At 36.8% G+C, this 21,573-nt stretch overlaps 1 protein-coding gene across 1 annotated transcript; it reads right to left on the minus strand.

The window, feature by feature from the left end:
• Window positions 1–543: 543 nt before the first annotated feature.
• Window positions 544–20,961, minus strand: HEPACAM2 (HEPACAM family member 2). Its single transcript, XM_066563450.1, has 9 exons — window positions 20,892–20,961; window positions 15,070–15,420; window positions 13,711–13,995; window positions 7,421–7,717; window positions 4,446–4,571; window positions 4,340–4,364; window positions 4,180–4,217; window positions 2,817–2,890; window positions 544–660 (listed from the first exon to the last, which is right to left on the minus strand). The coding sequence occupies exons 1-9, from the start codon at window positions 20,959–20,961 to the stop codon at window positions 544–546; spliced, it is 1,383 nt and encodes a 460-aa protein (XP_066419547.1).
• Between the last annotated feature and the right edge of the window lie 612 nt (window positions 20,962–21,573).

The raw sequence follows: 21,573 nt of genomic DNA on the forward strand, positions 1-21,573 counted from the left end.
CTCAGCAAAAGTGTTTCTGTGGAGTTCCCAGCGAGGGTAACACACAAGAATTCTTTTGCTATAGAGACATTGCTTACTTAAGTATGTCTGTTAGTATTTCAGTGACTATTTTAACAACCACTGATTATTATTTAACTGGCCAGTTTCAACATTGCAAAAATGCCCGCTCTAATTCTACTTGGCACATGGCTGAGAAGTCTGGAGGCCATGCTACCAATTAAACTGCTTTGACTGAATATTTAGCCTATTCAGTAGGATGTGCTGATATTTCAGTGCCCTATTAAATTCAGTGGGAATTTTAATTTGAAGATCCCACCTTTTGTTTTTTACACTGTGACAAAACTGGTGTAATGAAACAACTAAATGGAGCCTTGAGGAAAAGATGGGGATTGGATAGGAAATGGTGGAGGAATTAAGGTAGCTTTTATCTTTCCTTCCATAATCCTCTGAGGGGAATCCAAAAACAGCTACCAAAATGTAAATTGTTCTGGATGCAAAAGTATTTATCTTTGAGCTACCACGTGAGTGAACACAGTCTGTAACTTACTGTTGGTGGTCTTGTTCTGGCTGCTCAGGAATGTGCTGAATAACTTCATAAACCGTACTTAGCATATCCTGGCCTGTGACAAAGTCAGGGCCAGGAACAGATTGAGTTGAAACCTAAAACCAACAAAGTGTATTCCTACTGTAAGTACAAATATGAAAAGATTCAACAGAAATTAAACTGTTAATGTAACCTGTAACTTTTTAAACTTTTCATCAAAGTTTTGCTCGTGGATTGAACAGGAAATCTCTGCTAGTTTACATTTCATTTTCAGTAAGTTCTTGTCACATTAATAGTAAAGCAAGTATTAGTTTTAAATTCATTTAGCCCCTTTAAAGACTTAGGATGCAGCTTTTGCATTTAAATACTGCAAATGCTTTATATTAATGTACCACCATTAAAGTCAAGAAAGGAACATTTAATAAAGAGAAAAGCAGGAGAACAGACAGTAAAAAAGCAGTAAATATTTAGGGCTTGAGTTCAGCATAAAATTCCCACTGGCCTGTCAAAGAGAGAGAAATACATGGAATTTCCATAAATCAAGTAATATTGATTGTTCAGCACATTAAGTATATTAATTTCCTCTTATGTCATGACAACAGATTTACCTAGACTCAACATCCATAAGGAATTATCAATCTTTCTGCCTATACCCAATCTCCAGTTCTTCATTATCTACACTTTCTTATTTTCTCCTTTCTCTGCTGACTAAAATGAATCAGTGGATCAAATGCTGACTTTATCTGCAATGCTATACATTTGAGTAGCTGAACATAAATGAGTAGAGTTTCTCCTGTTTCTTGAAATTTTACTGGAAATTATAGTAGATTGCATTGCTTGTACATCCATCCTGTTGTTCTTGGCACTGCTCTCTCCCTCCTGACCTACTAAGGCTCTGATCCTGCCAGAATGTGATATTGTGATATGATCAGCTTAAGGAATATAGAATCATAGAAGGTTTGAGTTGGAAGTCCCTAAAGATCATCCAGTTCCAACCCCTCTGCCATAGGCAGGGACATCTTTCACTAGATCAGGTTGCTCACAGTCCAATCTGACTCTGAACACTTCCAGGGATGGGGCATCTGCAACTGAGACAACTTTCAGTTGCCTCGCCATCCTCACAAATAAAGAATTTATTAAATCTAAATATACCCTCTTTAGTAATAAAATAATATTGCAGTGTGCTTAAGGCTGTGATGATCTAGGGCCTGATCTCTAAACTTAATAAGCCTCTTACTGGCACAAACAGTAGCAGAAGCAGTTCAGCTGCTCTGTTTTCTATAAGTCTTTTATCTCTGCTGCTGTAAAATTTGTCCTCTCCACTGCCATTTGCAGTAGCACTTTAGCGCTATAAATGTATATTTCAAACATATAACTCCATCAGAGAAGGTAAATTAATCTATGACTGTTTTTTAACATGATGTATTATGAGTACTAATCATAAAAATAAATTAGGTGTGACAATGTGACCCTGTGACCATGCTTTAAGAGCTCTCCCTTACCTGACCAGATTGATGTCCTCCAAAGTTACAAGATTACATTGCTGACAATTTTCCCTAGCAAAGAGAATGTCTTTATTCTCTTTCCTCCCAGTTTTACCATTGTCCCTAAATATTATGGCTCTGTTTCTGATTTATTTTTGGTCCTTTTACACTATATCAGAATGGTTTCCAACTGCTATGCAGTAATGTCAGCAAGGACAATGCAAGGAAGCAGCAAATGTTGCAGGATTTCTTTTCTGCTAGCAAAATTCCTATGCTTAACTTCTACCCTACAATACACAAAACCAACTAAATAATTTTTGTGAAACACAGCCATGACTTAGCTTACATTTACACTTTAAATAGCTCCCTGAGATTTTTCTGCACTGCCAGGGCTGAATGTTGCAAGAGCAGAAATATTAGGGTCAAGGGAGAAAATGGCATCACAATAAGCACACTTGCCTGTGTGACACAAGTGGTTCAGTGCTACTCAACTACCCAACATTATTAATATTCTTTTAATATTCTTTTAATATAGGGTAGTTGAATGGAGATTGCTGTCTTTAGAGCTTGGTTATTCCTTACTTCACTATGTTGATTATGAAGTACTGAACTAGTGACACAGGAAAGAAAGAGCAAGTACTGGGTGAACAACAGTCATGAATATGGTGTCATACAGACATCCATAAAAAGCAACAGAAGCAAACCTACAGAAAGATTCCTGTGCAGATATTTTGTATACCTAGAGAAACAGAAGAGAAACTGTCTGTTTATGATGTAAAATCACATACCCTAGAGCCACTGGTAAGATCTGGAAAAGTGATGAACTCATATATCCCAAAATCATCCAAAGCACTTTCATGTCCTAAAGTTAGAACACAGATTTAAAAAAAAAAAAGAGATGTAATATCAACCTGGAAAATAATGACTGGCAAGGTATTTTGTCCTAATTTTTAAAACACCCAAATACTGCTTATATGATCTGCTTTAGACCACTTCCCTGCTGAGCTCCTCAGCTGGTGTGGAGTGAGGCAGGAGAGCTGCAGAGCTGGTGCTTGGTACTTGGTGATTTCCCACACCTTGGACCAAGTGAGGAGCCTCTTGCTAACTTCAGCAACACTTTTGGTAGAGACATTCATACTCTTTATTCTGGAATGCTAAAATGACCCATTTACTTTCATTTCCCATAGAAAAGAGGCTGAATAAATAAACTCAGCAGCTCTACAGTGTAGTGAAGCTGTACCACCTGAATGTTTTACAATTCTGAGAATAATAAAAGGGAACATGGTACCTATAGATGTCACATTATTATTTGGGACTTCAGATACACCTTGTATTTAGGTGTATTTAGGTGTAGTTAGCCTACCCTCCCAGTGTCCAGGAGATATGAGGCTCTTGGTAGTCTCTTGGGCATCATTCCACATCAAAGGTTGCAGCACTAAAAACAATGATGAATTTTTATCCTTTGCTATGACTTTGATGGACCCTCTGTGCTCAGGTGAATGTCCCACCTTCCTAAGCTTCATATACTTCCCTCTAGATGTGCATGTAGCAGTTTATGGTCTGCTCTGATGCTGGGAATAAAAGTGATATTCTTCCAGAAGATGGCTGGTCTCTAGCACCTCCTGCCTAGGATCAGGTGGGAAGTATTGTGGAGGGAAAAGAGGCAGTGAAAAAAACCACTCTGGATCCTGATAACACAGACAAAGGCAGTACAGAATATGATATAAGGTTATATATGTATACTGCAATGTCATTAACTCATGATTTTGATAACAACTGATGCCATGAACATTTTCAGTTGTAATCCTTCCATGGTGTATCACCTTTTACTGCTATCCCACAATAACACTGATTTAAGTCATATTGGTGACAACAGTAGAATACAGGTATTCCAATCCCAGAATACTGGGATTAATAGGTAGAATTCAAGACAACAGTACATACTGCTATGAGCTCCAGGCATGAGCTAAACCCATGCTGATTTCTCGTTTAGGTCTGATCTTAATTAAGCTATCATAGAGGTGTGCAACCCAACATAAAAACACACTTTTCTTCCTTTCCTTTTATTTTTTTTTCTGTATTTTTTGATGCTATTTTCTTTTTCAGGAATGGACTTTGACCTTATGCTCACACTTATTTCATTAGCATTACCTGAAAATGCCTGTGCCTTTCTGTAATCAGCCTCTGCCCTAGAAAATATAAAAATGTTTCTCAGTTTGACATCATAAACCAAGGAAAGAAAATTAACATGATAAAATGCAATTCTCTAGATGGAAAGTCCTTTTAGACATAAGATGAATTGTTTTTCTACCTGCTCTGTAGCTTCTGTTGTATCACTGAAAAGAAGAAAAAAAAAATTATTCTTTTTGCTTCAAGGGTCCAAAAGAAGAGCTGGACTGTGCTTAACTTTTACATACCTTTATGTGGCTGATATCTTTTCCATAGGAATAAAAGGGCCATAGCTAGGATCAAAAATAATGAAATTCCTGTTATTACTGCAAGAGAAGACAAAGATTTTCCTTTCTGGGCCAGCTTTTCCAACCCTGTGACAAAGAAGATGAGTACTGTATTTAGTTCCTTGTTCTTTATAATGTGCTACAATGACACTGAAAAATGCATATTTTAAAATTATTCTGAAACTAGTAAACATGCATAGAGATACAAAGCAGATGCAAAATTTGGGTCTTGTTTAATGGGTAGCATTTATTTTCCCCCACAGATCTGAACTGTAAAAGCAATGATATGCGTATCAGAAAGGATGTCAAAGCAGATTAGTGCCTAGAGCTAAATGGAAGTCAGTAAATGTAAGCCACAAATTACAGCATCAAAAAAAGAAAATGCATATTATAACTTGAGGTATAGAGAAACTGAACTACCAAAAAAGAGAGTGAGAGAGCAATTTGTGCTAGATTGGAGGGAAATCCTCCTAGTAGTTGGGAGCTACAAAGTAGGAGAAGACAACTAAAATCCATTTGACTTTTTGTAAAGATTTTTAGATCACTGACAGTCTGGTTATTTATCAAACCACATCTGAAACCAATAAATATCACAGAATCACAGAGTCAGGCTGGAAAAGACTTCTAAGACCATTAAGTCTAACCTATCACCAAAGATCAACATGGCACTAAGTTCTATGTCCAGTCTTTCCTCAAACACCTCCAAGGATGGGGACTCCACCACGTTGTTTGTATTAATTTCAAAATATATTCAAAATATTTCTTTCCTTTGCTCAAGTCTTTTGCTGGGATATGCATTAGCAGGACTTTTCCAGCAGGATATTCTGGTACAACACAAACACAAATTGCATATAATTACATATCTAGAAGCACATGGAAAACATTTGTAATGAATTTGCAAAGGCAAGAATGGGAAAGTTAGGAAGTGCCAGACATATCTGCTTGTGCAGTCTTAATTTCCTCCCTTTGCTCTGAATTGTGCAGAATTCATGTAATTAAAGGACAAGGCACAATCCCTACAGGTAAATTAACGTTGCATATTTGCTAGTGCCAGATTTATTAGTACAATTAAAATGTGTATTATTTAGCTGGATGTGTTCCCAATAGTCGATGAACTCATGTGCAGAGGGCTGCTTACATCTACTTAGACCTCCATGTAATTCACTGGCATTGTGCTGGCTACATGTGCAGTGGTTTTCATGAAGATTAAATATGAGGATTTCTAGAAAGATGTGTCCTAAAGATACGGGAAAATAAATCACTGCAATTTCACCAGTTTTTTAAATAGTCCCTTGGTGTACTGCTTTCCTTAGGAAGAAAAAGCCCAAATGCTGGAGAATCAGATGAGTCCTTAAAATTGTTCCTTAATGTGAGTAATTTCAAATGTAGACTTAATAAATCACATCTCCATAGATATATCAGTGCAGAAAACAAAGACATGCTCTCTGTATGCATTTAACACACTCAAACTGACTAACCTTGAAAAGTGAGCAATGAGAGGTGTACGTGAGATACCTCATCTTATTTTAGAATCTTGGCTGAAAATGGGTAACAACTTAGGGCAACTATTGATAAAACTATAACTTATTAAAATAATTGTCTCCTAGATAATTTTAAAAATTAATTAGGCAGCTGTCTATAGCACCATATAGGTGAGTTTCTGTCCCATGGGGAAGTTGTGTAAAGTTTTCTGAAACATCAGAGTTCCTGTTGTTTCTGAAAATGGGGTTTCCGCTATTTTGAATGACATAGTCCAGCCTCTGTATCTAAGCTTATGGGGGTAAGGAAAAGGAATATGGACAATTTTCATAGTCTTTGCTTAGTATGTTTATTCAATTGCAATGTGAATTTAGCCTGAGCAGCATCACTGAGAATGAACTGTGTGTGAATTCATACCTCTTAGAATCAGTCAGTGCTACTGTGCAAAGTGTATCCTTGACATCTCCATTTAGTGCTATTTGAATAAACACTCATCTAAAAGAAAATTGCTCCAGAGGGGGAAAATATATTTTTCTATTTTTAAATACACTAGATAAAATGTTTCAACAAGATGTAAGTAAAATATTTGTAATTAGGAAATCTACTATTTTAAGTGCAATCAACCATGGAGCTGTGGAGTCTTCCCTCCTCTTTGGCCTTTGAAAGGAAATCTCAGCTAAATATTACATGAACTTCCTGGAGAAATGTCATGTTTATTTCTATAAACACATAGTTCTGGTTGCATTTTCTTTCACTAGTTACCACAATATTTAGTTTTTAAATGTGTTATTCTTACTATGAAATTGCAACCCGTATTCCTCCCAGCATACTGAAAGCCCTGGATTCATGATGAATCAGTAAATAGCCTGAATCATGGACATATCTTCTTGTTTACCAAACTAACAAATTTCTTAGCTCTTTGCTCAGCCCACATGAAATTGCTTCGTTAAATCTTCTAACAGGCAATCTAGTAATTCTTGTTGAACATTAATAGCATATGTTCCTTATCTGAAAATGCTTGTATTCATCTGTATTGGGAAGAGACATCAGACTTCCTTGATATCTTGTTCTTTGCTCTATGCTTCTGGAGATTTTCAGAAAAACTGCTTTGTTGCTATTGAACACAATCAGACAGGAGCTGAGGTTATACTGTAGGAGCAATGAAGGTATGTGTTCTTCAGAACCCAGCAATCAATCCAGAGATTCATAAATACGACAAGGAAATAATTTACACGAACATTGTAATAAAATCCCACCAAATTTCAGTGTCCTAGGGGGTTGTGTTCCAAGCTGTGTCATGCAGCAAGTAAAACCTTATCCCACAGAATGTCCAAAAGCCCCTCTACCATAGTCTTAGCAAGACCATTAAATTTCAACACATATTCTAAGAACGACTTCCTTTTTCTGGGGCATCCACTCAGATGTTACACTTTACAGCAGTAAGGATACATTCTTACCTACAGACGTAACAACAACTGTGAAGTGAGTTTCATCCCGTTTGCCAGTCACGTTGTTGAAAGCACAGCACATGTAGTCCATTGTCTTCTGGGCCGCTTTATCAGATACAACTTCCAGATGGGGTCCATATTTGATTACTTGAGTGATATTGTCATCCCTTTGAATCCATGAATAAGTATTTGGTGGATTTGAATCTGCTGAGCAGTCAAACAGTACAACTTGCCCCACGTCCACTGTAAACACTGCCCCTATATTCAGACCTTTGTCTGATTTGACTCTAAGTCCATAAGGTCCATCTGCATTGGGAAAAAAAAGGGAAATACAGTGAGAAAATGAAAATTAAGGTATATAATTAAAAACTAATCAGAAGTGTATCTCCAAAGTTAGAATATTTAAGTTAGACTAGCCTTTAGAATGGCTGGCATTCAGTCATTTCAATGAAAAGGCTTTCAGTTCGATAACTGGATCTGTGCTTAGCTCAGACTACACCCACTTAATACTGGTCTAATTGCTGTTTAAGGAAAAAGCATGGGTCTATGTATTTCTCAGTATGATAAAAAGAATGAAAATGGAAATCAGTCCGATTTCTATGAAGTAAAGGAGCATGTCTTCTTCAGGAGCATATTTGATTTCTACTTCAATGCCAAACTTACTGGCATAAGTAATTTCCCAACAAATTTAAAAGTGAACAAATTGGTCTTGTAATGTTACCTTCACTGCAATAATTTACAGTATAAAAATTATTTAGGGAACTAACTTACAGGTATAATATTGAGTGGGGTGTGCCTTAGATGAATTCAGAAAAAATTTTCCATTAATGGCTGCCAGAATAAACTTTAACTTTCCCCCTATTTTAGTAGGTTTGTACTACTAAATAATACTTTAAATAATTAAATAATTTAAAATACTTAAATAATTACTACTGTAATTATGCTTTTTTCAAGAGCAAGTTCTTGTACTGAAAGTTGTTTTTCTGAATATAATTAGAAGAAGCATATGTTATTCTAAAGTCATGTGTTCATTACTCAAAAAATTGAGCAGATGAGTATTTTTAGTGCAATCTGCATAGGAAAATGAGAAGGGGAACAATATATTTAAATATTATAAGAATATTTCTCATACTGTTTTTACTCGAACATTTCAGATCATTGGGGCTTTTACATCTTTACACGTTAAAATTATTTTTACAGTTACTTAAGTATAGAAATTTATGTAGAGAATATAATAATTAACTATGCCTTATTAAATAGCTTTTTATAGTTAAAAAAACAAAACCAAAGACCCCTAATAATTTTAATGTTGTTGATTCCCTGAGGACTTGCATGAATAACCAAAAATGCACAGACCTAATACGACAGAGCAAAAGAAGAAAATATGCAGAGTATTCCTTTGGTAGGATCCCTGAAGATCAGTAAAGCTACCTCATACACAATGGTGTAGCACAAAACAGGCACAGTACTGTGCCCATTGCAGACAGTGGAATCTAGTAAAATCTCCACCTTCCTGTGGTTGTCTGGGAGAATTAAGATAATGTAGCTGGGTTTAAATGGGAAAATCCCTGCTACATGAAACTGCACACTTGTATATTTCGGACTTTATTTCCCACCAGGAAATTCAGGACCATGTTAGAATGTTCTCTAATACACACTTCAATTTACTGTTTGTCTTTTTTTATGAGACTTATTTATTCTTCAAGAACACCTAAGCCACCAGCACATAGCACAAACCAGGCCATTTTGTGTGCACCTCTGTGTTTTTTTCTGTTTGTTCAGGCTTAGACAAGAGACCATAGACCACCACATATGACTTCAGTTAAGTTCACTTTTAAGTAAATATCCATATTTCACAACATAAACTTGTCAATCTTTTAATTTTCTCTATTTATTTCCTAGAGGTAAGCTTTTTGCAGTCTCATTTTAAGGAATGGCCAAGGAATGGCATAATATTTTCTTGGGAAATGCAATATAAATACACTTCAGCATGAATTAGTGCTGCTCGCACCTACATTGCAGTGGCCACTCTGAGGAATCATGGCTTTTCTTTTCACAAGTTCTAGATGCTGGGCTGCTTCCTCACAGGTTCTGCAGCTCCTGAGTAATTTGCTTTATTGTCTCCAAGAGCCAGCTGACCCTGTAATGACCATTTCTGTGAAGTACAGACCAATACCTCACTCTTTTGGCTTGGCTGGCCTCACTTGGGCTGCATGTTTCTGTGGAAGGGGAACTTTTCACAGGGGCTCACCTCTTATGGGTATTTACTTCCCTTTTTTTCAGATCTGAAAGGAGAAGGGATGTACTGGCCTTTGATGTTTTTCATAAATGAATTAAAGCCCCTCACAAACTATGTATAGGTAGGAACATACTTTTTTTAACTTTTCAGAGCAATTCAGTGGTTCTTCCAATCCAATTCTCCCTTCTTAGGAGAATTCTCTTTTATTTTCACAGGTAATACGACTTAGATATGTGTTAACAGAGATTATTGGTAAGAATAGGTGACTGGTTTACACGTTCTCCTCACTGTAGTGGGTGGTTTGCCACAGTCTGCAAAAGAATTGGAACTGAGTTCTGCTTTTCTATCAGTATCATAACTGTGCAGCATAAAGAGATAACACTGAGAACTATATTTTAATGGAAGCTGCAAGTTGAAAGAAATCACTATACAAACACTGACACTCACTGGCTTGGGAAGTAAATTGGAAAAAACCAGAGGGGTTATCTTAAGAAATAGCCAAATCTTGGCAAAATCTGAAAAGTGACATTCCTTGCTGAAGTCAACACAAGGATTGGGTAACTCTTCTGCTTTGCCTGGAGCAATATTTTGCCTCTCTTGGGCATTGTGTACATCAAGGTCCCTAAACAATGGGTAACTGACAGTTATACACAGCTTCAAGGATGATTCTGAAAAGTAGGCAATCAACTATTCTCTCACTAGTACTAAGTATATTCTATCTTTTGGAAGACTTGAGGAAGAAAATTCCACTTAGCCTGCTGAGCTCAACTCCATCAACACGGTACAACAGTGTCTGCTGCAGCCTACAGGAAAGCAGCTTCTTCCAGTCTTGAAATAATTTGTTTCTGAGTCACATAACTGCAATAGCCATGTTCCAGGCTGCATTATCATCATAACTAATGGAGAAGCAGGATAATATTAATAAGATATGAATTAAAAACCACTTTTCATACTCAGTAACAACCCACAATGATAGCCTTCATGGATCCCTTAGCTCTATTTTCCCTTTCCAGAATTGCTCTCTACAGAAGACTGCCTCTTGTCTCAGTAAAACCAGTTAACTAAATGATGTGTAAAAGAATAAATCAATCTTTCTGAGTAACAATTTACTGCTCCATGGGAATATTTCCAATTGCTCCCATCACTACGAGACTGGTGCAGTTTCCAAGCAGATGGCAGGTATTTACCATGAGCGACCTTTTCTTTATCACCTCCAGTAACTCCCCCACAGCAATGACATATGGCAGAGAGAGATCCTGGGACCTGTTCTGGATTGTTATTGGCAACTGGGAGCTGGAAGACAAAGTACTTCTGCAGGCAGAGGCTGAACCAAATTAGGTGACTTCATACAGCTCAGGAAGTAAGACCCCCAACTCCCACCACTGACTTGGATATAGAGAATATCACAGGTATTTGAAGTCTTTCAGCATTGCATTGTTTGCTCTTAACACCTTTTTTCAGATTTTATATTATACACAAAGCAAACCCTCAGTTCTGATGAAGGACATTCAGAAAATGCATATACAATAGTATTTACACACATAGAGAAAAAGTGAATCTCAAGGTTTTTGATAAGGCTGTATATCACAACCATTTAAGCAAAAGATTCAAGAAATGTGGACACATTAATAACTTTGAGATTTTAAAAGTCTGGTAAACAGTAGGTCAAAACAGGTTTCTAGTTTAGAACTTAGACAGATTTTTCAAATTTACTGAAAAATGCATGTAATTGAGTGAGGAAGAAGGGGGGAAGCAGTGCCAGAGCTGGGACTGAAGGGTACACACGTTGTCAGAGCAAGTGTCCCAGACACCTGCCAGTGCCATCAGTACTTTGGAGACAATCCCATGTGTAACGGGTCAGAAATTCAAATCTCACATGAACTGTGCAACAAACAGAGCTGTCTGAAAGGTAGCAAGGGTGGCAGATGCTTTTCTAGCCTGCCCCGACTTCATTGCGTGGGAAGGGGCTGTCAGGCTGGATACAATGTCCCAAGTTCTGTGTAGGTACTCTTTTGTATAAGCCCAATTCACAGCTCATTAAAGTGAGAAACAGCAGTAGAGGAGGAGAATTCATACACATTCAGGTGTCATTCTTAGCACTTTAAGTACATAAGTGAGCTGAGATTGTGACTCTACAAAAGCAGGCATTTAAAAATGTGCTACCTTGAGGAGAGAATGTGATTGATTTTTTTTTTTTAATTACAGAAATGATAAGTTAAAGCTCTATCAGTGCTGGTTATTTCCTTGTTTATCTTGATTCCTCTGTCTAATGAGATGGAAGCTCAATTAATATTTGCCCTGTTTAGGACTCTGCATCTGCTTCTTAATCTTCAAGTCTGCACTGTTGTCAATTTTATAAGCTACACATAGGCTTATATCAGCTCATATCTAACAATGTCCTTGTTAATCTTTGCTTATTTAGGCAGTCCTTTTCTCCTGCAGAGACCCACCCCCTCCCCCAATACTTCAGATGGAAGTCATCCTCTTATCCAATGAATTCTTCCAAGTTATAACAAAAATCTCTGAACAACTAGCAGAATAGACAATCAGAAATGAAAAGAGATGAAAGGAGGAGGAGGAAAATATAAGAGGTAAAGATGTAAGAGATGTAGGTTCTGAATATGTTGGTAGTGCAATCATAACAAGTTGAGCATAGGCTGCCTACCAGCTGCCAGAAAAGCAGGAAAAAGCTGCAGGGGAAAGCAGGAATGAACACCAGCCCTTGGCTGGACAGGAATTCAGTTCCAGTCCTTGCAGTGTCCCTTCCAGACTAGGCCATGGGGTAAACTGGCTATATCTGAATAGGACTAGTGACAAAGTAGGTCCTGGCCTTTCAAATTTCAGCTCTCCTCTGAGAAGAATAATTTGACCCCTGAGGACATGAGGATTAGAGCATAGCAGGTGACATATGTGTAGCATGTGCTACTTGAAAACTGAGGAGGCACTGGAAATTCCTGACATGGACCAAAATGAGGAGGCTCTAAGATTTATTGTATAATTGTTGAATGGTGATTAAATCTTTTGTTTCCTCCAGCTCAATTAGATTCTCAGGTGCTTTCATTTCCAATCAAAATACCTGGCCACCTTATGGTTTGTTCTTCTGTCAAAAATGGTCTTTATGCAACTCTTCTTGCTCCCTCATGTTTCCCATTTGATGTGGAATGCAATAACTTTCAGCTCTAATTTTGCTAAGCCTGACTGAGGTTTCTGTGTCTCTTCTCCATTCCTGTCTTTCTTTCTTTCCAGTTCAAGATCAGCGTTCTGGGATCTGCAGAGACAGCATGAAGTATTGCACATGTGGTGTTATCTTCTGTGTGCCATTAGCATTCCCTTTGTTTCCTGGCTGGAAATACATTTTCCACTCCCCTAGAATTAAATAAGTCTCTCTCATGCCTGAATCGTGCTGTCAGTTCATAGATACTTGGTGATAGCTCAATCACCTAGGGTCACTGCCTTGATTATTTTCTAATCAATCTCGATCTTATCAGCAGAAGTTCATGTTTCTTATTCTCTGAAAGGGCATGCCCATTTAGTTTTTTACTAGCAAATCTCATCCCAGCTCTATTACTCTGTCAAAGTCATTCAGTCCTCCTATTTAATGTTGTAAATTAACTTCATTGAGATACTCCCTATCTTCTTTCTGGTGCCATGAATGGAAGTATTAAAAAAGACTGGACTTGAAATGATCTTGAGGAAACCCACTAATACCAGTTCTTCAGCCTGGTACTTCCTGTGCTTAGCTTTTTGGTACTTCATTCATAACAACATTTTCATGTATAATGATCTCATTATTTTTTTCCTTTGAGTCACATCTGAAGACATCTGTGGAAATTTTGAAGTTTCTATTTGAATTCTGCAGTTGAGACTGATCTTTACAACTACACAACACTAAATAACTTTATCCTGTCTTAAGTTAGAGCTATTACAAACAAGCTCATTTTGAATGCAAGCTCACATACAATGTTGACTCCATTGTTTTCTGCCTGTTTTCATATTTGGAGGCACTCCTTCCAGCAAAATCATTCATACAAAGATAATAATGAATATTTCATATACTCACAATATATGGTTGGTGCAATTATCTCACTTTCCATTGCACTGACAGGGTTAGATACCAGACAGCTGTAATTCCCAATGTCTTCTTTTACTGCAGGCACAATTAGAAGTGTAGCATTGTTTGATGAAAAGATATAATTACGGCCAGCATGAAGACACTTCCCATTTTTCATCCACTGGTAAGCTACCCTTGTACCTCTATCCACAATACATTTTAGGGTAATATTCCCTACATACTCCACTACTCCTGAAGATGGTTCAGTACGTACAGTTGGCTTTGTGACTGGAACTGTAAAATAAAGAGATATGAAGAGTTGTTAAAGTGACAAGCCATTATATTACAGTCTTCATGGTCAAGGTGATTCAAATAGCAATCATAAATCTTTCTCTAAATTACTACTATTTTAAATTTTATCTCTTAAATGCACTGAAAGGTTAAAAAAGGAAGGCCATATTCTCAGCTGGTGACTGTAAGAATTGTTATGGGACATAAATAAAACCAGACTGTTTTTATTACTGGTAATAGGATAAAGACTTCAGTCACATGTACCACAGCCTCTTGCCTTATATACAAATCACTGAGTCCACAGAAATGAAAAGAGCACAAAGCATGACACTGCCCAAGGTGAGTTTAGCATGGCTGCCCACAGCTTTGCCCATACTGGGCACCACTGAAATCTGGCCAAACTGTCATGAGGATGTCTGCAGATTGGGATTGCTTTGGGAGTTAAATGGCACCTACAACTTTGTCACCTCAAGATGTCATTCATCTCATTCCTTCCAACCCTGAACCCTTCAGTTACAGGATTCCCTCTGTATAATCCAGAAATTACTGAAGCCTCTTGTCATCCTTTTAGATAATTCTTTTCCATTTTTTTTTTAAAGTCCCCAATACAAAGAGCAGAGGCTAAAGAGGGAAATTCACTAAATTTGTGAATTCAGATCTAGGCTTCTTTTACAGACTACAGTCACCAGCAAAAGTCAATGGCTCCTCTTTGTTACAGGAGGTAAAGTTGTTCAGGGAAAAAGACTATTTGAAATTCAATGCATCCTCATGATAGCACAGCAGAAACTTATGAAATCTGTTTGTCTAATGTCTAATATTATCTTAAATGTTTCTATGCCTCTTCACTTTTTTACTTATGATATAGTAACATCAATCAATATATTAATTTTCTTTAAAGATAACATATTTTGTATTCCCTCCACCAGCAGTAGAAAAATACATAACTTAATTGTTTGCATTTATTCATGTATGGTTGCATTAAATGAGACACCATTGCAACTGGATACTAAGAACCAAGACTTCAAAACTGTTGCAATTTTACTTTCAAGATGAAGATACTATCTTTATCTAACTTACCATCAACAACTACTTGAATCTTTTGACTTGCAGCTATGGTCCCATTTCCACGGACATTGACTTTTACAATGTAATTGCCCTCATCACTGAGATGCAATGGGTTAATCTTCAAAGATGCATTCGGTGGCATAAGGGTAAACTTGTGCTGGTATTCCAAGTCTGGAACTACTCTTTGATTTACAGAGCCAAGCAAGTATTTTGGATTACTTTGAGACCTCTCAAAAAGCCAAATTATTTGGATTTCAGAAGCTGTAGCATTGAAATTGTAGTCAACAGAAAGATGAAGTGGTTGCCCCTCAATACCATGGATGGTATGAGATGGTACTGTCAATTTTAAGGCAGAACAAATCCCTGCATAAAAATGAAAGAACAAACAAATAAACAAACCCAAAAACACAAATGGAAACCCCAAAAAACTCAAACGAGAAATTCTCACAGTGAAAAAACTCTCTAGGTGAAAACTTACTTTTTTCTTTTTTTTTGCCTGTTATAATTCAGATTTTAAGTACGAAAGGGACAAGAGCTCATTGACCTTGGTGAAGCTGGAACTACAGAGCTCTAGCTTCATATTATACAAAAAGCCAAAGGAAGGGTCTTTTACTGATGAAATTTTGACAAAAATGAGATAATGTACATTTACCTTAATGGATAAAATATCTACCCTTTAAAATATTTGTATTTCACTGTCTAACAGTCTTGGACTGTAAACTCAGTTTTTATGATTTTTTTCTGGGTTGGTTCAGCTGCAGAGGAACTTCTTAGGTACTCTGCCAGTTATACTAAGAAACTGACTGAAAATCTGACAAGCAGCACTTTCATGAATTCTGACTAAAACTATATATAATTATTATTGCTGACTGCTCTGTACCTGTAAGACTAAATTCAAGAAACAATACAAAGCTTACAAAATTCAAGCATTCCAGTCTTAGGAAATTGCCAGAATTAAGCCCTGCTGTTGATATGCACAAAAGTGAAATTTGCAGCCACGTGATTAATTCTGTTTTCCAAGAATTCTGTCTCAGTTACGGTGCAAAAAGGCCACTCCTTGGTTAATCACTGTCTTTCCCTTACATTTTTTAAATTATTTTTTCCTTGTGCTGGCCTAAGACATATTTATAAAACACTATTAAAGCTTTAGTCTTGGAACTAAGTGATTGATTTTCACATTAAGTTTTCCACGGCACTCATGAGTACAACAATGATGTAAAGAATTGACATTAATGAACCGACCTCACAACACCATTTTAACTGATAGGACTTTGGAGACGAAGAATTTAGGCCCAGAGAAAATTAACGGCAAAAATACAGACTCATTTTGGATGATCAATTTGAAATATAAAGGATATGATTTTTCAAAATACATATAAAAACATTTTGGTATGTTCAAGATGCAACTCCAATTGACTCTAGTTGCAGGTTTGATTGCTCAGATTTGTGTTCAATACTGCTAAAAAGCACACTGCAAGTGGTAAAAAAACCCTAGGAAAAAAGCAACCTCTTAAAAGCAAGAAATGTAAACACTGTGATGTAAGTAATCCATCTGCTACTGCAAAGGAACACACTGGAGACTGAGAATGCACTTCTCTGGACAACATGCAATGCTTTCACCATGCACCATATATCCTTTTTCTGCCAATGATCATTTTTGGTTGGACTTGATGATCCTTGAGGTCCCTCAAACTTAAGATTATGTGATTCTTGACAGGCTTCCAAATACCTGTAATGAAAAAGTAACTTCCCAGCTGATGTACATGGAATGCGTTTCTACCTGGAAAGATCTAGGTGGGTAGGGAAGAGCAGAAGGACAATGTATGAAAAATATGTGACTGTGCTCACTATAATGCAGAGTTAATTTTGTTTCTTACATTTCCTACTTTCATCTCATTATTCTTTATGAGAGAAATTGTTAAAGGTTCATTTATGTCTAATTTCCTAGGTTATGTGACAGAAAAAAAAATCAATTCAGTAGCATAATGTGGTATCTGTAAATGTCTTTTGGGTTAGAATCATCAAATTTCAGTGCACAGTTGTTTGCCATGAGGTAATGGCAAAGCAAACTTGTTGGGGATAAGGGTGGGGACACAAAATGGGAGTGGTGGTTACAGATGCAGCAGTAATGCCAGTAATTAATGTCAGAGCGACTCTGGAGTGTGAGTGGACTGGCTCATGGGTAGCCAGCATGCTGTACAGAATCTACCCCAAAGAAGTAATTTTGTGGCTGGCTTCCCTTTTCATAAAGCTGAGCAATATTACACTCAGCTAAAGATAGCTTAGAGCATTTCTGAGGGCATGGCAGGGCAGCCAAAGGAAAACACTGCAGAATACTAACAGGGAAATACAAAAAGACAGTGAAATCCTTTAACAGAAAGCCTGGCAAGCCCCCATTAATGGGGCTAAGGAGGAAGCAGACAGAGGGCTTCAGGCTGCATGGACTTTAATTTGCAAAGGACTGGCTGGGGTTCAGCTGAGATAGGAGAAGAACAGGGTAAAAAAAGAGGAAGAGTGTAGAAAAAATGCGGAGTGGCTTAAGTGGAGGATACATAGGACAGAGAGGTTTACGTGCTTAACTTTCTAGATGAAAAACCTAAACCAGATGATGCACATCAAATTGAAGCCTGTTCCTCTACCCCTTTTAAACAGTATTTGTAGCCTGTTATTCTTGCAATTTTCTAACACTGCACAACTATTCAAGGCTTGCAAGACTCTGGTTAACAGGACACATTAAGTATTTTGTTGGTTATTCTAACACTTCTCAGATGTTAGTATGACAACATTACAGTACAAATCAGATTTAAACTGCTCTTGTCCACTTGAAAAAGAGAGAAAGACAGTTACTCCTCAGTAGAATCCTTCATGAAATATTTAATGCCAGAAATCTATTTCATATAACCTACCAATTATATAACTACCCATTTCAATTTTTAGATTAACTGGAATAAAGTCAAACACATCTCTCAAACACAGAGAGATCTGTAATTAAAAGATCTGTCCATATACTTACTCATTTTTTATGTATGATGCTGTTCAATTTTTGGGTTTATTTAGCTGTCAATAGGTGATTGTGCTGTTGGACAACATGCTAGTAAAAGAAGCAGTGCAATCATAAAATATGGAAAACAAAGAATATTTCTCAAAGATCTGTTCATGCAAAAACTTAGCATAACCTAAGCAGGTCTTGTGGGCACCAGTATGGAAGGTGACAGCATAATAGAGTAATGAAAACAGAATCAGGCCTGGAAAATGTACTTTCATAGCAGCTAAAACCTGTTAGAATAGAAGCTGCAAATTAACTTTGTTACACTTGATTTACAGGAAAAATTTGCTCTGTGTAGTGTTCTGGAAAGACATTTTGATCTGCAACTAAGGAAATTCTTTTAGCTAGGACCAGAGGTGGTGAGGGCAGAAACTCCATTTTCTCCCCAGCCCCTTCAGGAGTGGCTTTGGATAACTCCAGTTCTTTTTGCTATCTCTGGCTTTGCTGGGGTGATTTTGTGGAGTGCCAACATCCCACAGGAGCTTCCCCATGGCTGGAGGGGCAAGGGAGAAGGCAGGCTGGGACTGGGGCAAGTTATTAGATAATGGTGCTCTGTGAAAGGCAAAGGTTTTATGGGAGCAGTGATGGAAATATTCCAGTCTTAGCAGAGATCATGTCTTCTGCAGTCTGGAATTTCTTTACTGAGAGGGCTATCCTCTTCATCAAAAGTGTTGTCAGGCATTAAAATGGGACACCCAGGGAAGTGGTAGAGTCATCTCCCTGGGGATACTTCAAAGATGCAGATGTGGCACCCAGGAACATGCTTTAATGGAGAAATTTGCAGTGTTAGGTTTATGGCTGGACTTGATGCTCTTTAGGGTCTTCCCCAACCTAAAGGGTTCTAAGATTCACTTGTATTAGACTAATTTTGATTTTTAATTTAAACTGGAGACTATTATGACTAATTCTTGAATTAAATTTAATAGCAAAATCAAGCCAATGTGTCAAACTAAATTCATATTTTTCAGGGCCAAATTCCATAACATTCAAGCCTATCCCTACTGCTTTACAAATATAATACACTTTTTTTTCCCAAGATGATGAAATTCCAAACCTAACTTTTGTATAATGATTGTAAGGGCTGTACCACAACGACCTCCATTTGGAGCTCAGTGATCTGTGCTTTGCTTCCATTTCACATTGCTATCATCAGTATTAGCAAGCACAACAGAATTGTTGTTGACATAAAACAAGGGCTGCAGTTTTAGTTTAAATAAAAAACTATGACATAACTTTTGAGTTTATGGCACAAACTGAAACCTGCTTAGCGAGATTTTAGGATTCTCAGAATTTAACATGCACATCTCCTTGTCAAAGTGAGTTTGGATTCTCAACTGCTTTTCACCAGAATGTTCATTTAGCCCTTCAGCTCTCCTGAACTTGGTGCAAAATGTCACTAGATCAGTGAAATATATATTTTTTCCCCGTTTTACTAGTATGTTAATTTATGGAACAAAAAACCCCAAACAACCCAGATGTAATGGTCCAGGAAAACTGTAATTTCTATAATGGAAAATTTGGGAATATTCTTGCCTAGACTGCGATTTTTCCCCAAGAAACAGTTCCACTGAGATTTGTTACAGGATTTAATTTCATTTACTGAGGCCTTTAGTGGCCTTTGTGTCATGTCTCCAATGCACCTGATTCTCACCATGATATGAAGTATGGGCAGCACATTTCCTTTACTAGAAAATGTGTCTATCGGGGTACGGATGTAAGGCTTCATGGTGAATAAACCTGTACTCTAAGCACTCTGTTTGCATGACAATAACTCTTGCAGGATTTTAATGAAAAATATCCAATAAAGTGGTAAAGTAGACAAAGCACAAAATCACTGCTTTTTATCAACCAAACATTTTTCATTTTTAAAGAAGAGATCTGATAATCATCATATAAAACATCAATCATTATGAAGCCAAAACTCTTGAAAAAATATTGAGCTCAAAATCAAGGAAACTAGGTGACTCTATAATAAGCTAGAACTGCGAGGTTCACAAAGAAGATAAAAATTATTCCTATACATGAAGGATTAGAGGATGCACTACATTTGTAATATTATATATTTCCTCTGTTGACATTTACAAAACGAATTAAATATAGAAAAAGGTAATTACAGTAGTTTGTAGAAATAAGCTTATCTAACATTTGATTACAGGATATTTCTGTCAAAGTACATAGAACATCTATTTTTTATCCATTGCATGGATAAAAAATGCACTTACAAAAACTGCACACAGACACCAAACAAACACTCTATTAATGGGGAGATATTCTTCAGCTGACTAAAAGCTTAATTTAGTTTCAATACCAATTAGATTTAGATGTTACATATAAATTAATTAATAATAAAGTGAAAAATAACATATCAGTGTTGTCTCAATAAATTGTTAAAGAAGTGTGTAACAGCTTCTATATAATCTGGTTCAGAACCTGTCCAGCCTTACTTGTTAAAAAGAATGCACAATGTATATGTTACTCAATAAAAATGTAATAGTATAGTATGTATTTAATCAATACCCATGTTTTACATGTAGTTTATGTGTATTCAATCAATGCCAAGTTTTACATAGAGATTATGTATAGCACTCATTTTTGTTCAGCTGCTAGAACTTTAGCTTCACTCATAAAACAAAGTGCCACTATCTGCTGAAAAGCTTTTAGGCTACCTTCCTGAAATCAAACATCTGACAATACAACAGAAATATCTTTAAATTTATAAAGATAAATCTAACAGAACCAATTCACATTTCCACAATGACAACCAAATATAATTAATACTGTATCTTACCTACAAGCAGAAAATATATTTTGCACTGTAAGTCCCAAAAGAAGTTGGCTAAAGGGCTCCATGAAAGCATCCTGTCCCACACAAATGCCACCCTCTCACACGAAGCCAGGGCTTGGACCTGCAGCTGCTGGTTTATTTGCTAGGGAAATTAGCAATGAGTTAACAGGTCCTATCCTGTCCCCTGCCTTAGGTGATTTGAATATGTGTATACAAAGAACAAAGGGAGTGGAGCACCTGTTAGATGAGGATCCATCTTCATTGCCTCTGACTTTATGATAACCCTTCCCCAGCAGTATGACAGCAAATATGACACAGAATGTAATAAATGGGGCACACAATACAAAGTACATTTAATTAATAGAAGTAAGTAAACGCAGCAGGTGAACAGGTTATACTGTTATTAACTTCCTTTAGTTACAGTTTCATAAAAAATACTGTGATGCTACATGCTTATTTCAAACTAAAATTAGTATTCAGAATATTTTTTCAGAACATTTTAAATGACAGCCTCTCATTTTCTGTTACAAAAAAACCCCTGTTAAACAGCTATTAAAGAGCCTTTCTAATTTTTTCTTAACCCTTTCAAGTCCATAACTTTTCTGTATTTATTTCCTTAACATAAGTATAACTCAGCAAAGAATTAACTCCCTTTCTGTAAACAACATGTGATTCAAGTGCCTAT

This window comes from Molothrus aeneus, chromosome 1 (assembly GCF_037042795.1).
Source record: "Molothrus aeneus isolate 106 chromosome 1, BPBGC_Maene_1.0, whole genome shotgun sequence".
NCBI classification, from domain to species: Eukaryota; Metazoa; Chordata; class Aves; order Passeriformes; family Icteridae; genus Molothrus; species Molothrus aeneus.